Source organism: Oncorhynchus masou, chromosome 28, assembly GCF_036934945.1.
Source record: "Oncorhynchus masou masou isolate Uvic2021 chromosome 28, UVic_Omas_1.1, whole genome shotgun sequence".
Classification (NCBI taxonomy): domain Eukaryota; kingdom Metazoa; phylum Chordata; class Actinopteri; order Salmoniformes; family Salmonidae; genus Oncorhynchus; species Oncorhynchus masou.
The window spans coordinates 85261012-85278984 of NC_088239.1; the positions used below are offsets into that span (position 1 = coordinate 85261012).

At 39.7% G+C, this 17973-nt stretch overlaps 1 protein-coding gene across 1 annotated transcript in view; it reads right to left on the reverse strand.

The window, feature by feature from the left end:
* Positions 1 to 6993: 6993 nt before the first annotated feature.
* LOC135517085 (protein TBATA-like) overlaps positions 6994 to 17973 on the reverse strand; it is an 18905-nt gene continuing 7925 nt past the window's right edge. Inside the window, exons 5-8 of the mRNA XM_064941107.1 lie at positions 16292 to 16373; positions 15736 to 15895; positions 14199 to 14242; positions 6994 to 7277 (exon numbers count right to left, since the gene is read on the reverse strand). Of these exons, the coding sequence (XP_064797179.1) occupies positions 7162 to 7277; positions 14199 to 14242; positions 15736 to 15895; positions 16292 to 16373 (402 nt within the window). The 3' untranslated portion in view covers positions 6994 to 7161. The remainder of the gene's footprint in view (positions 7278 to 14198; positions 14243 to 15735; positions 15896 to 16291; positions 16374 to 17973) is intronic.

Sequence of the window (17973 nt, forward strand, 5' to 3'; positions counted from 1 at the left end):
ACTGTCTCTATTATATTATGACAGACCAGCTAGATCTACTATCTCTATTATATTATGACAGACCAGCTATATCTGCTGTCTCTATTATATTATTACAGACCAGCTAGATCTACTGTCTCTATTATATTATGGACAGACCAACTATATCTGCTGTCTCTATTATATTATGACAGGCCAGCTTGATCTACTGTCTCTATTACATTATGTCAGACCAGATAGATCTACTGTCTCTATTATAATATGACAGACCAGCTATATCTGCTGTCTCTATTATATTATTACAGACCAGCTAGATCTACTTTCACTATTATATTATGACAGACCAACTATATCTGCTGTCTATATTATATTATGACAGGCCAGCTAGATCTACTGTCTCTATTACATTATGACAGACCAGATAGATCTACTGTCTCTATTATATTATGTTAGACAGCTATATCTGCTGTTTCTATTATATTATCACAGACTAGCTTGATCTACAGTATCTATTATATTATCACAGACCAGCTATATCTACTGTCTCTATTATATTATTACAGACCAGCTATATCTACTGTCTCTATTATAATATGACAGACCAGCTATATCTACTGTCTCTATTATATTATTACAGACCAGCTATATCTACTGTCTCTATTATATTATGTCAGACCAACTATATCTGCTGTCTATATTATATTATGTCAGACCAGCTAGATCAACTATCTCTATTATATTACGACGGACCAGCTATATCTGCTGTCTCTATTATATTATTACAGACCAGCTAGATTTACTGTCTCTATTACATTATGTCAGACCAGATAGATCTACTGTCTCTATTATATTATCACAGACCAGCTATATCTACTGTCTCTATTATATTATTACAGACCAGCTATATCTACTGTCTCTATTATATTATGAAAAACCAGCTATATCTGCTGTCTCTATTATATCATGACAGACCAGCTAGATCTACTGTCTCCATTATATTATGACAGACCAGCTAGAGCTAATGTCTCTATTATATTATTACAGAACAGCTAGATCTACTGTCTCTATTATATTATGGACAGACCAACTATATCTGCTGTCTCTATTATATTATTACAGAGCAGCTAGATCTACTGTCTCTATTATATTATGGACAGACCAACTATATCTGCTGTCTCTATTATATTATTACAGACCAGCTAGATCTACTGTCTCTATTACATTATGACAGACCAGCTATATCTACTGTCTCTATTATATTATGTCAGACCAACTATATCTACTGTCTCTATTATATTATGACAGACCAGCTAGATCTACTGTCTCTATTATAATATGACAGACCAGCTATATCTACTGTCTCTATTATATTATGACAGACCAGCTAGATCTACTGTCTCTATTATATTATGACAGACCAGCTAGATCTACTGTCTCTATTATATTATGACAGACCAGCTAGATCTACTATCTCTATTATATTATGACAGACCAGCTATATCTGCTGTCTCTATTATATTATGTCAGACCAGCTAGATCTACTGTCTCTATTATATTGTGACAGACCAGTTAGATCTACTATCTCTATATCTCTATCATATTATGACAGACCAGATAGATCTACTGTCTCTATTATATTATGACAGACCAGCTAGATCTACTGTCTCTATTATATTATGACAGACCAGCTAGATCTACTATCTCTATTATATTATGACAGACCAGCTATATCTGCTGTCTCTATTATATTATTACAGACCAGCTAGATCTACTGTCTCTATTATATTATGGACAGACCAACTATATCTGCTGTCTCTATTATATTATGACAGGCCAGCTTGATCTACTGTCTCTATTACATTATGTCAGACCAGATAGATCTACTGTCTCTATTATAATATGACAGACCAGCTATATCTGCTGTCTCTATTATATTATTACAGACCAGCTAGATCTACTTTCACTATTATATTATGACAGACCAACTATATCTGCTGTCTATATTATATTATGACAGGCCAGCTAGATCTACTGTCTCTATTACATCATGACAGACCAGATAGATCTACTGTCTCTATTATATTATGTTAGACAGCTATATCTGCTGTTTCTATTATATTATCACAGACTAGCTTGATCTACATTCTCTATTATATTATCACAGACCAGCTATATCTACTGTCTCTATTATATTATTACAGACCAGCTATATCTACTGTCTCTATTATATTATGTCAGACCAGCTAGATCTACTATCTCTATTATATTACGACAGACCAGCTATATCTGCTGTCTCTATTATATTATTACAGACCAGCTTGATCTACTGTCTCTATTACATGATGTCACACCAAATTGATCTACTGTCTCTATTATAATATGACAGACCAGCTATATCTGCTGTCTCTATTATATTATTACAGACCAGCTAGATCTACTTTCTCTATTATATTATGACAGACCAGCTAGATCTACTTTCTCTATTATATTATGACAGACCAACTATATCTGCTGTCTATATTATATTATGACAGACCAGCTAGATCTACTTTCTCTATTATATTATGACAGACCAACTATATCTACTGTCTATATTATATTATGACAGACCAGCTAGATCTACTGTCTCTATTATATTATGACAGACCAGATAGATCTACTGTCTCTATTACATTATGTCAGACCAGATAGATCTACTGTCTCTATTATAATATGACAGACCAGCTCGATCTACTGTCTCTATTATAATATGACAGACCAGCTAGATCTACTGTCTCTATTACATTATGTCAGACCAGATAGATCTACTGTTTCTATTACATTATGTCAGACCAGATAGATCTACTGTCTCTATTATAATATGACAGACCAGCTCGATCTACTGTCTCTATTATAATATGACAGACCAGCTAGATCTACTGTCTCTATTATATTATGTCAGACCAACTATATCTGCTGTCTATATTATATTATGTCAGACCAGCTAGATCTACTATCTCTATTATATTACGACGGACCAGCTATATCTGCTGTCTCTATTATATTATTACAGACCAGCTATATCTACTGTCTCTATTATATTATGAAAAACCAGCTATATCTGCTGTCTCTATTATATCATGACAGACCAGCTAGATCTACTGTCTCCATTATATTATGACAGACCAGCTAGAGCTAATGTCTCTATTATATTATTACAGAACAGCTAGATCTACTGTCTCTATTATATTATGGACAGACCAACTATATCTGCTGTCTCTATTATATTATTACAGAGCAGCTAGATCTACTGTCTCTATTATATTATGTCAGACCAACTATATCTACTGTCTCTATTATATTATGACAGACCAGCTAGATCTACTGTCTCTATTATAATATGACAGACCAGCTATATCTACTGTCTCTATTATATTATGACAGACCAGCTAGATCTACTGTCTCTATTATATTATGACAGACCAGCTAGATCTACTGTCTCTATTATATTATGACAGACCAGCTAGATCTACTATCTCTATTATATTATGACAGACCAGCTATATCTGCTGTCTCTATTATATTATGTCAGACCAGCTAGATCTACTGTCTCTATTATATTGTGACAGACCAGTTAGATCTACTATCTCTATATCTCTATCATATTATGACAGACCAGATAGATCTACTGTCTCTATTATATTATGACAGACCAGCTAGATCTACTGTCTCTATTATATTATGACAGACCAGCTAGATCTACTATCTCTATTATATTATGACAGACCAGCTAGATCTACTGTCTCTATTATATTATTACAGGCCAGCTAGATCTACTGTCTCTATTACATTATGTCAGACCAGCTATATCTGCTGTCTCTATTATATTATGACAGGCCAGCTAGATCTACTGTCTCTATTACATTATGTCAGACCAGATAGATCTACTGTCTCTATTATAATATGACAGACCAGCTAGATCTACTGTCTCTATTATATTATGACAGACCAGCTAGATCTACTGTCTCTATTATATTATGACAGACCAGCTATATCTGCTGTCTATATTATATTATGACAGACCAGCTAGATCTACTGTCTCTATTACATCATGACAGACCAGATAGATCTACTGTCTCTATTATATTATGTTAGACAGCTATATCTGCTGTTTCTATTATATTATCACAGACTAGCTTGATCTACATTCTCTATTATATTATCACAGACCAGCTATATCTGCTGTCTATATTATATTATGTCAGACCAGCTAGATCTACTTTCTCTATTATATTATGACAGACCAGCTAGATCTACTGTCTCTATTATATTATGACAGACCAGCTAGATCTACTTTCTCTATTATATTATGACAGACCAACTATATCTGCTGTCTATATTATATTATGACAGGCCAGCTAGATCTACTGTCTCTATTACATTATGTCAGACCAGATAGATCTACTGTCTCTATTACATTATGTCAGACCAGATAGATCTACTGTCTCTATTATAATATGACAGACCAGCTCGATCTACTGTCTCTATTATAATATGACAGACCAGCTAGATCTACTGTCTCTATTACATTATGTCAGACCAGATAGATCTACTGTTTCTATTACATTATGTCAGACCAGATAGATCTACTGTCTCTATTATAATTTGACAGACCAGCTCGATCTACTGTCTCTATTATAATATGACAGACCAGCTAGATCTACTGTCTCTATTATATTATGACAGACCAGCTAGATCTACTGTCTCTATTATATTGTGACAGACCAGTTAGATCTACTGTCTCTTTATCTCTATTACATTATGACAGACCAGGTAGATCTTCTGTCTCTATTATATTATGACAGGCCAGCTAGATCTACTGTCTCTATTATATTGTGACAGACCAGCTAGATCTACTTTCTCTATTATATTATGACAGACCAACTATATCTGCTGTCTATATTATATTATGACAGGCCAGCTAGATCTACTGTCTCTATTACATTATGTCAGACCAGCAAGATCTACTGTCTGTATTATATTATGACAGACCAGCTAGATCTACTGTCTCTATTATAATATGACAGACCAGCTAGATCTACTGTCTCTGTCTCTATTATATTATGACAGAGCAGGTAGATCTTCTGTCTCTATTATAATATGACAGACCAGGTAGATCTACTGTCTCTATTATACTATGACAGACCAGCTATGTCTGCTGTCTCTATTATATTATGACAGTCCAGCTAGATCTACTGTCTCTAGTATAATATGACAGACCAGCTAGATCTACTGTCTCTATTATATTATGACAGACCAACTAGATCTACTGTCTCTATTATATTATGACAGACCAGCTATATCTGCTGTCTCTATTATATTATGACAGGCCAGCTAGATCTACTGTCTCTATTACATTATGTCAGACCAGATAGATCTACTGTCTCTATTTTAATATGACAGACCAGCTAGATCTACGGTCTCTAGTATAATATGACAGACCAGCTAGATCTACTATCTCTATTATATTATGACAGACCAGCTAGATCTACTGTCTCTATTATATTGTGACAGACCAGTTAGATCTACTGTCTCTATTATATTATTTATCTCTATTAAAATATGACAGACCAGGTAGATCTTCTGTCTCTATTATATTATGACAGGCCAGCTAGATCTACTGTCTCTATTATATTGTGACAGACCAGTTAGATCTACTGTCTCTTTAACTCTATTACATTATGACAGACCAGGTAGATCTTCTGTCTCTATTATATTATGACAGGCCAGCTAGATCTACTGTCTCTATTATATTGTGACAGACCAGTTAGATCTACTGTCTCTTTATCTCTATTACATTATGACAGACCAGGTAAATCTTCTGTCTCTATTATATTATGACAGACCAGCTCGATCTACTCAAATCAAATCAAATCAAATCTTGGCCATGTTCTGTTATACTCTCCACCCGGCACAGCCGGAAGAGGACTGGCCACCCCACATATGCGCTCTCTAATTCAATTTCTTTCTCTCTCTCGGAGGACCTGAGCCCTAGGACCATGCCCCAGGACTACCTGACATGATGACTCCTTGCTGTCCCCAGTCCACCTGGCTGCTGCTCCAGTTTCAACTGTTCTGCCTTATTATTATTCGACCATGCTGGTCATTTATGAACATTTGAACATCTTGGCCATGTTCTGTTATAATCTCCACCCGGCACAGCCAGAAGAGGACTGGCCACCCCACATAACCTGGTTCCTCTCTAGGTTTCTTCCATTTTTGTCCTTTCTAGGGAGTTTTTCCTAACCACCGTGCTTCTACACCTGCATTTCTTGCTGTTTGGGGTTTTAGGCTGGGTTTCTGTACAGCACTTTGAGATATCAGCTGATGTACGAAGGGCTATATAAATACATTTGATTTGATTTGATTTCTAGATCTACTGTCTCTATTATATTATGACAGACCAGCTAGATCTACAGCTTCTATTATATTATGACAGACCAGCTATATCTGCAGTCTCTATTATATTATTACAAACCAGCTCGATCTACTGTCTCTATTATATTATGACAGACCAGCTATATCTGCTGTCTCTATTATATAATGACAGGCCAGCTCGATCTACTGTCTCTATGTCTCTATTAGACAACAGCTCTCTGGGCTCTAAGTGAGGCAGCCTAACACACCTCTCCAAAAACAGGTACTGTATGTGTGTCTTTCGGAGAGGTTGGGTTAAAAGCTGAAGTCACATTTCTGTTGGACAATTGTGTGCAATTGACCAATGATTAAAATGTATAGAAATCTGGGGACGAGGATAGCTACAATGACACGTATTGGACACCTGAATAGTTCAATAATGCCTTTTTTTATTGCTATCTAAATTAGAGATATAATCAAAAGATAATTGTGAGTCATTATCCAGATAGCTCTTAACCTAGCCTGGCATTGCATGTCTCACAGTCTCAGGCATCTAAACACATTTGTGGTCATACATCGCCTTACAGAACATAAGCTAATAAAATCAAGGGAAAAAAGTGGGACAATAATCTGATTTAATTGGCTCAGAATTGTTTGAGAATTGAACCATGACAACAGCGTTACATCATACAGAATAACTAGTCAGAGAATGTTTCTGAATACAGAAACAGGCTTCCTACTAACTACATTAAATGATGAGAACAGAAGCATTACACTAACGGAAGTCTAATCATTCTGATCACACTGGTCGTTCTGATCATCCTGGGAAATATGTTGCTTAGTTTCAGGCGGTTTCGGGCTTTCTGCGTGGACCTCAAGTACCTCTGCATCTCCAATCATCTCTGGAAGAAAGAACAGAAGCTGAGAGGACAAGAGCTAGTCAAATATGTTACCTAACCATGACCAACTATGATCTAACCATGCCTAACCATGACCAACCATGATCCAACCATGATCTAACCATGATCTTACCATGACCAACCATGATCTTACCATGACCAACCATGATCTTACCATGACCAACCATGACCAACCTTGTTGATTGGGAAACAGCCCACATGTCATTCCATGGTATGAAATACATACAGACCTTAGATGTATAATAGCCACTCAAGTAAGGTGCTGTGTGTGTGTGTGTGTGTGTGTGTGTGTGTGTGTGTGTGTGTGTGTGTGTGTGTGTGTGTGTGTGTGTGTGTGTGTGTGTGTGTGTGCTGCATGCGTGCGTAGACTTGTAAGCATGCCTCGTGGTGACTCAGTCCAATAAATAACCCCATTGTAGTCCTGTACCTTCAATAACCCCCATAGTAGTCCTGTACCTTCTATAAGCCCCATAGTAGTCCTATACCTCCTATAACCCCATAGTAGTCCTGTACCTTCTATAACCCCATAGTAGTCCTGTACCTTCTATAACCCCATAGTAGTCCTGTACCTTCTATAACCCCATAGTAGTCCTGTACCTTCTATAACCCCCATTGTAGTCCTATAACCCCATAGTGGTCCTGTACCTTCTATAACCCCATAGTAGTCCTATAACCCCATAGTAGTCCTGTACCTTCTATAACCCCATAGTAGTCCTGTACCTTCTATAACCCCATAGTGGTCCTGTACCAGCTATAACCCCATAGTAGTCCTGTACCTTCTATAACCCCATAGTAGTCCTGTACCTTCTATAAGCCCCATAGTAGTCCTATAACCCCATAGTGGTCCTGTACCTTCTATAACCCCCATAGTAGTCCTGTACCTTCTATAAGCCCCATAGTAGTCCTATAACCCCCATAGTGGTCCTGTACCTTCTATAACCCCCATAGTAGTCCTATAACCCCCATAGTAGTCCTGTACTTTCTATAACCCCCATAGTAGTCCTATAACCCCCATAGTAGTCCTGTACCTTCTATAACCCCCATAGTAGTCCTATAACCCCCATAGTGGTCCTGTACCTTCTATAACCCCATAGTAGTCCTGTACCTTCTATAAGCCCCATAGTAGTCCTATAACCCCCATAGTAGTCCTGTACCTTCTATAAGCCCCATAGTAGTCCTATAACCCCCATAGTGGTCCTGTACCTTCTATAACCCCATAGTAGTCCTATAACCCCATAGTAGTCCTGTACCTTCTATAACCCCATAGTAGTCCTGTACCTTCTATAAGCCCATAGTAGTCCTGTACCTTCTATAAGCCCCATAGTAGTCCTATAACCCCATAGTAGTCCTGTACCTTCTATAACCCCATAGTAGTCCTGTACCTTCTATAACCCCATAGTAGTCCTGTACCTTCTATAACCCCATAGTAGTCCTGTACCTTCTATAACCCCATAGTAGTCCTGTACCTTCTATAGCCCCATAGTAGTCCTGTAACTTCTATAACCCCATAGTAGTCCTGTACCTTCTATAAGCCCATAGTAGTCCTGTAGCCTTCTATAAGCCCCATAGTAGTCCTGTACCTTCTATAACCCCATAGTAGTCCTGTACCTTCTATAACCCCATAGTAGTCCTGTACCTTCTATAGCCCCATAGTAGTCCTATAACCCCATAGTAGTCCTGTACCTTCTATAACCCCATAGTAGTCCTGTACCTTCTATAACCCCATAGTAGTCCTGTACCTTCTATAACCCCATAGTAGTCCTGTACCTTCTATAACCCCATAGTAGTCCTGTACCTTCTATAGCCCCATAGTAGTCCTGTACCTTCTATAACCCCATAGTAGTCCTGTACCTTCTATAAGCCCATAGTAGTCCTGTAGCCTTCTATAAGCCCCATAGTAGTCCTGTACCTTCTATAACCCCATAGTAGTCCTGTACCTTCTATAACCCCATAGTAGTCCTGTACCTTCTATAGCCCCATAGTAGTCCTATAACCCCATAGTAGTCCTGTACCTTCTATAACCCCATAGTAGTCCTATAACCCCATAGTAGTCCTATAACCCCATAGTAGTCCTGTACCTTCTATAACCCCATAGTAGTCCTGTACCTTCTATAGCCCCATAGTAGTCCTGTACCTTCTATAAGCCCCATAGTAGTCCTATACCTTCTATAACCCCCATAGTAGTCCTGTACCTTCTATAACCCCATAGTAGTCCTGTACCTTCTATAAGCCCCATAGTAGTCCTATACCTTCTATAACCCCATAGTAGTCCTGTACCTTCTATAACCCCATAGTAGTCCTATACCTTCTATAACCCCATAGTAGTCCTGTACCTTCTATAACCCCCATAGTAGTCCTGTACCTTCTATAACCCCATAGTAGTCCTGTACCTTCTATAACCCCCATAGTAGTCCTGTACCTTCTATAACCCCTTAGTGGTCCTGTACCTTCTATAACCCCATAGTGGTCCTGTACCTTCTATAACCCCATAGTAGTCCTGTACCTTCTATAACCCCATCGTAGTCCTGTACCTTCTATAACCCCATAGTAGTCCTGTACCTTCTATAACCCCATAGTAGTCCTGTACCTTCTATAAGCCCCATAGTAGTCCTATAACCCCATAGTAGTCCTGTACCTTCTATAACCCCATAGTAGTCCTATAACCCCATAGTAGTCCTGTACCTTCTATAACCCCATAGTAGTCCTATAACCCCATGGTAGTCCTGTACCTTCTATAACCCCATAGTAGTCCTGTACCTTCTATAACCCCATAGTAGTCCTGTACCTTCTATAACCCCATAGTAGTCCTGTACCTTCTATAAGCCCCATAGTAGTCCTGTACCTTCTATAACCCCATAGTAGTCCTGTACCTTCTATAACCCCATAGTAGTCCTGTACCTTCTATAACCCCATAGTAGTCCTGTACCTTTCTATAAGCCCCATAGTAGTCCTATAACCCCATAGTAGTCCTGTACCTTCTATAACCCCATAGTAGTCCTGTACCTTCTATAACCCCATAGTAGTCCTGTACCTTCTATAAGCCCCATAGTAGTCCTGTACCTTCTATAACCCCCATAGTAGTCCTGTACCTTCTATAACCCCATAGTAGTCCTATAACCCCATAGAAGTCCTGTACCTTCTATAACCCCATAGTAGTCCTGTACCTTCTATAACCCCATAGTAGTCCTGTACCTTCTATAACCCCATAGTAGTCCTATAACCCCATAGTAGTCCTGTACCTTCTATAACCCCATAGTAGTCCTGTACCTTCTATAACCCCCATAGTAGTCCTGTACCTTCTATAACCCCATAGTAGTCCTGTACCTTCTATAACCCCATAGTAGTCCTGTACCTTCTATAACCCCATAGTAGTCCTGTACCTTCTATAACCCCATAGTAGTCCTGTACCTTCTATAACCCCATAGTAGTCCTGTACCTTCTATAACCCCATAGTAGTCCTGTACCTTCTATAAGCCCCATAGTAGTCCTATAACCCCATAGTAGTCCTGTACCTTCTATAACCCCATAGTAGTCCTGTACCTTCTATAACCCCATAGTAGTCCTGTACCTTCTATAACCCCATAGTAGTCCTATAACCCCATAGTAGTCCTGTACCTTCTATAACCCCATAGTAGTCCTGTACCTTCTATAACCCCATAGTAGTCCTGTATCTTCTATAACCCCATAGTAGTCCTGTACCTTCTATAACCCCATAGTAGTCCTGTACCTTCTATAACCCCATAGTAGTCCTGTACCTTCTATAACCCCATAGTAGTCCTGTACCTTCTATAAGCCCCATAGTAGTCCTATAACCCCATAGTAGTCCTGTACCTTCTATAACCCCATAGTAGTCCTATAACCCCATAGTAGTCCTATAACCCCATAGTAGTCCTATAACCCCATAGTGGTCCTGTACCTTCTATAACCCCATAGTAGTCCTATAACCCCATAGTAGTCCTGTACCTTCTATAACCCCATAGTAGTCCTGTACCTTCTATAACCCCATAGTAGTCCTGTACCTTCTATAACCCACATAGTAGTCCTGTACCTTCTATAACCCCATAGTAGTCCTGTACCTTCTATAACCCCATAAGTCCTGTACCTTCTATAACCCCATAGTAGTCCTGTACCTTCTATAACCCCATAGTAGTCCTGTACCTTCTATAACCCCATAGTAGTCCTGTACCTTCTATAACCCCATAGTAGTCCTGTACCTTCTATAAGTCCTGTACCTTCTATAACCCCATAGTAGTCCTGTACCTTCTATAACCCCATAGTAGTCCTATAACCCCATAGTAGTCCTGTACCTTCTATAACCCCATAGTAGTCCTGTACCTTCTATAACCCCATAGTAGTCCTGTACCTTCTATCTATAACCCCATAGTAGTCCTATACCTTCTATATAAGTACCTTCTATAACCCCATAGTAGTCATTCTATAACCCCATAGTAGTCCTGTACCTTCTATAACCCCATAGTAGTACCTTCTATAACCCCATAGTAGTCCTATAACCCCATAGTAGTCCTGTACCTTCTATAACCCCATAGTAGTCCTTCTATAACCCCATAGTAGTCCTGTACCTTCTATAACCCCATAGTAGTCCTGTACCTATCTATAATCCCCATAGTAGTCCTGTACCTTCTATAACCCCATAGTAGTCCTGTACCTTCTATAACCCCATAGTAGTCCTGTACCCCATATAGTCCTATAACCCCATAGTAGTCCTGTACCTTCTATAACCCCCATAGTAGTCCTGTACCTTCTATAACCCCATAGTAGTCCTGTACCTTCTATAACCCCATAGTAGTCCTGTACCTTCTATAACCCCATAGTAGTCCTGTACCTTCTATAACCCCATAGTAGTCCTGTACCTTCTATAACCCCATAGTAGTCCTGTACCTTCTATAACCCCATAGTAGTCCTGTACCTTCTATAACCCCATAGTAGTCCTGTACCTTCTATAACCCCATAGTAGTCCTGTACCTTCTATAACCCCATAGTAGTCCTATAACCCCATAGTAGTCCTGTACCTTCTATAACCCCATAGTAGTCCTGTACCTTCTATAACCCCATAGTAGTCCTATAACCCCATAGTAGTCCTGTACCTTCTATAACCCCATAGTAGTCCATAACCCCATAGTAGTCCCTTCTATAATAACCCTATAACCCCATAGTAGTCCTGTACCTTCTATAACCCCATAGTAGTCCTGTACCTTCTATAACCCCATAGTAGTCCTGTACCTTCTATAACCCCATAGTAGTCCTGTACCTTCTATAACCCTATAACATAGTAGTCCTGTACCTTCTATAACCCCATAGTAGTCCTGTACCTTCTATAACCCCATAGTAGTCCTGTACCTTCTATAACCCCATAGTAGTCCTGTACCTTCTATAACCCCATAGTAGTAGTCCCTTCTATAACCCCATAGTAGTCCTGTACCTTCTATAATCCCCATAGTAGTCCTATAACCCCCATAGTGGTCCTGTACCTTCTATAACCCCATAGTAGTCCTGTACCTTCTATAACCCCATAGTAGTCCTGTACCTTCTATAACCCCCATAGTAGTCCTATAACCCCATAGTAGTCCTGTACCTTCTATAACCCCATAGTAGTCCTATAACCCCATAGTAGTCCTGTACCTTCTATAACCCCATAGTAGTCCTGTACCTTCTATAATCCCCATAGTAGTCCTGTACCTTCTATAACCCCATAGTAGTCCTGTACCTTCTATAACCCCCATAGTAGTCCTGTACCTTCTATAACCCCCATAGTAGTCCTATAACCCCATAGTAGTCCTGTACCTTCTATAACCCCCATAGTAGTCCTGTACCTTCTATAAGCCCCATAGTAGTCCTATAACCCCATAGTGGTCCTGTACCTTCTATAACCCCATAGTAGTCCTGTACCTTCTATAACCCCATAGTAGTCCTATAACCCTATAAGTCCTGTAGTTCTATAACCCCATAGTAGTCCTGTACCTTCTATAACCCCATAGTAGTCCTATAACCCCATAGTAGTCCTATAACCTTCTATAACCCCTGTACCTTCTATAACCCCATAGTAGTCCTGTACCTTCTATAACCCCATAGTAGTCCTGTACCTTCTATAACCCCATAGTAGTCCTGTACCTTCTATAACCCCATAGTAGTCCTATACCTTCTATAAGCCCCATAGTAGTCCTATAACCCCATAGTAGTCCTGTACCTTCTATAACCCCATAGTAGTCCTATAACCCCATAGTAGTCCTATAACCCCATAGTAGTCCTGTACCTTCTATAACCCCATAGTAGTCCTGTACCTTCTATAATCCCCATAGTAGTCCTGTACCTTCTATAACCCCATAGTAGTCCTGTACCTTCTATAACCCCCATAGTAGTCCTGTACCTTCTATAAGCCCCATAGTAGTCCTGTACCTTCTATAAGCCCCATAGTAGTCCTGTACCTTCTATAACCCCATAGTAGTCCTGTACCTTCTATAACCCCATAGTAGTCCTGTACCTTCTATAACCCCATAGTAGTCCTGTACCTTCTATAACCCCATAGTAGTCCTGTACCTTCTATAACCCCATAGTAGTCCTGTACCTTCTATAACCCCATAGTAGTCCTGTACCAGCTATAACCCCCATAGTAGTCCTGTACCTTCTATAACCCCATAGTAGTCCTGTACCAGCTATAACCCCCATAGTAGTCCTGTACCTTCTATAACCCCATAGTAGTCCTATAACCCCATAGTAGTCCTGTACCTTCTATAAGCCCCATAGTAGTCCTGTACCTTCTATAACCCCATAGTAGTCCTGTACCTTCTATAACCCCATAGTAGTCCTGTACATTCTATAACCCCATAGTAGTCCTGTACCATCTTATACAGTAGAAATCAACTTCACGACAAACGTTAGCATTACCTGGTTTGTCCTCCTTGCTGATTGGCAGCTGAAGTTGGGATGAACTGTGAAAGCAAACAAAGCATTTAGTTTCAGGTTCCATAAACCTAGTAAACCCTGGTATCCCTGGTAAACCTGGTAAACCTGGTAAACCTGGTAAACCTGGCGAACCTGGTAACCCTGGTAAACATAGTAAACCTGGTAAACCTGGTAAACCTGGTAAACCTGGTAAAACCTAGTAAACCTGGTAAACCTGGTAAACCTGTTAAACCCTGGTAAACCTGTTAAAACCTGGAAAAATCTAGTAACCCTGGTAAACCCTAGTAAACATAGTAAAACCTGGAAAAATCTAGTAACCCTGGTAAAACCTAGTTAACCTGGTAAACCTGGTAAAACCTGGTAAACCTGGTAAACCCTGGTAAACCTGGTAAACCTGGTAACCCTGGTACATCCTGGTACACCCTGGTAAAACCTAGAAACCCTGGTAAACCTGGTAAACATAGTAAACCTGGTAAAACCTAGTAAACATAGTAAACATGGTAAACCTGGTAACCCTAGTAAACCCTGGTAACCCTGGTAAAAACCTGGTAACCCTGGTAAACAAGTAAACCCTGGTAAACCTGGTAAACATAGTAAACCTGGTAAACATATTAAACCCTGGTAAACCTGGTAAACATAGTAAACCTGGTAAACATAGTTAAACCTGGTAAACATAGTAAACCCTGGTAAACCCTGGTAAACCTGGTAAACATAGTAAACCTGGTAAACATAGTAAACCCTGGTAAACCTGGTAAACATAGTAAACCCTGGTAAACCTGGTAAACATAGTAAACCTGGTAAACCCTGGTAAACCTGGTAAAGTAAACCCTGGTAAACATAGTAAACCCTGGTAAACCTGGTAAACATAGTAAACCCTGGTAAACCTGGTAAACATAGTAAACCTGGTAAACATAGTAAACCTGGTAAACCTGGTAACCCTAGTAAACCCTGGTAAACCTGGTAAACATAGTAAACTCTGGTAAACATAAAAGTAAACCTGGTAAACCTGGTAAACATAGTAAACCCTGGTAAACCCTGGTAAACCCTGGTAAACATAGTAAACCCTGGTAAACCTAGTAAACCCTGGTAAACCTGGTAAACCCTGGTAAACCTGGTAAACATAGTAAACCCTGGTAAACCTGGTAAACCCTGGTAAACCTGGTAAACATAGTAAACCTGGTAAACCTGGTAACCCTAGTAAACCCTGGTAAACCTGGTAAACATAGTAAACCCTGGTAAACATAGTAAAACCTGGTAAACCTGGTAAACCCTGGTAAACCTGGTAAACATAGTAAACCCTGGTAAACCCTGGTAAACCCTGGTAAACATAGTAAACCCTGGTAACCCTAGTAAACCTGGTAAACCCTGGTAAACCTGGTAAACCCTGGTAAACCTGGTAAACCCTAGTAAACCTGGTAAACCCTGGTAGACCTGGTAAACCCTGGTAAACCTGGTAAACCCTGGTAACCCTGGTAAACCCTGGTAAACAATTTTCTGTTGGTTTGCGAACCACACCAACCTTGTATGAAGTCTTAGTTTTGCATGTCCACAGCTAGTAAGTACGGACAGAGAGGTGCGTGGATGGCATCTGGGTACCTCGCACTCAGTCATACTCTGCTGCCTTAGGAAGACACTGTCCTTCATGGCCTGTTGAATCAACCCCATCACCATGTCCTTCTCTAGGGAGTCAACTGGCAGTTAGATTCACTGAAACAACCCCATCAACATGTCCTTCTCTAGGGAGTCAACTGGCAGTTAGATTCACTGAATCAACCCCATCACCATGTCCTTCTCTAGGGAGTCAACTGGGAGTTAGATTCACTGAACACACTTTTTTTTCTCAGAACAAATCAAAGGTCAGTGCATCCTCTCTTTCTCCCTCCCTCCCTCCCTCCCTCCCTCCCTCCCTCTGGGTCCTGGTTAACAGTAGTTCTTTGGGGTTTCAGGCTGGGTTCTAACTGAGCTCTCTGTGATATCTGCTGATGTAAAAAGGGATTCATAAATACATTTGATTGGTAAATGTGATTGAATAGGATGCCATTTAGGACACAGCTTGTACATGTATGTTGTTTTACCCCTCTGGCCCGCGAGCAGCAGCCACTGCTGGACCAATGATAAGGAGTCAGTCTGAAGGATTTGACACAGCAGCTCCAGCACCTGTCAAGAGGAGAGAGGAGGAAAGGAGAGAGGAGGAAAGGAGAGAGAGGAGAGGAGGAAAGGAGAGAGGAGGAAAGGAGAGAGAGGAGAGGAGGAAAGGAGAGAGAGGAGAGGAGGAAATGAGAGAGGAGGTGAGGGGAGGAGAGAGAGGAGGTGAGGAGAGGAGGTGAGGAGAGGAGGGAGAGGAGAGGAGGAAAGGAGAGAGGGGAGGTGAGGAAAGGAGAGAGAGGAGGTGAGGAAAGGAGAGAGAGGAGGAGAGGAGAGGAAAGGAGAGGAGAGAGGAGGAGAGGAAAGGAGAGAGGAGAGGGCCATGACAGGGTGACACAAAACTGAATAGATTTGTTTGACATCTCAAGAAATTGATTAATTCACACATCTTCGGCCCTGTTTAAACCTGGTTCAAACATGCAGCCTTTGTCCTGATCTACAGGACAGTCAGAAGCCCTATTTACATATTGTCTTGAGCCACGTTTATACCTGGTTCTAATATGCGTCCTTTGTCCTGATCTTGTCCACTTTCTGATTGTGCCCACATGTACAGACAGGTGTAGATGATTGAAAAGACACATTGTGATCTGATCTTCCTGACCACCTCCGGAGGTAGTCCGGCACGTATTGTGTCTGGATATCTTACAAGTGTAGACGGATCTGGACAGGGAAACCATTTAAATCATCAGTATCCTGCCTTCTAAAATCTTCAATTTGAGTCTTAAAATAAACAACTACTATTTTGAAAGCATGGCGCTCCATTAATTTGCATACAGGGAAGTACCAAGAAATCTGGTCAGAATGTGGGTAGAGTGGATGGATATGAGACACATTTTAATAACATGTTTAAACATATTTTTTTTAATGTGGGCACAAACAGAATGCGGACAAAATTAGGACAAAGGGCACATGTTAAGTGGCAGCTATAAATGAGGCTAGAAAGTTTTGTTTCTCGCTCTGCGAATGAAGATGTAATTGCCTCAGGACCCGAGCTCTGTTGAAGTCTGTTAGCCTGAAATCAACTCACACATTCTCTGTGTATTTCTGTGTATTTCTGTGGAGATTCTGGAGCTTTCATTCTTGTTTTTCATGTCTGATGATATAAAATCACATAATCGAACACATACAGTCTACTCTGATGAATATAATCAGGTGATGATTATTTTCTATTATTTATCAAAATGTCCGTTGTTCAACACCACATCATGAAATACTCCACTATCTCATGTCTCTGATATGATTTTGTTAATTGATAGTTTAGAGCAATATTTATTTTAGATACATTTTTAATTCAATTATTCTGAAGTTTTACAGAGGGAGAATGGGGGGAGAAACATTTTTCCCTTTAGAGCACTGTAGTAGTTGTAGTAGTAATAGTAGTAGTAGTACTAGTAGTAGTAGAAGTAGTAATAGTAGTAGTACTAGTAGTAGTAATAGTAGTAGTAGTAATAGTAGTAGTAGTGGTAATAATAGTAATAGGTAGTAGTAGTAGTAGTAGTAAGTAATAGTAGTAGTAGTAAGTAGTATTAGTTGTAGTAGTAGTAGTAGTATTAGTAATAGTAGTAGTAGTAGTAGTAAGTAGTATTAGTAGTAGTAATAGTAATAGTAGTAA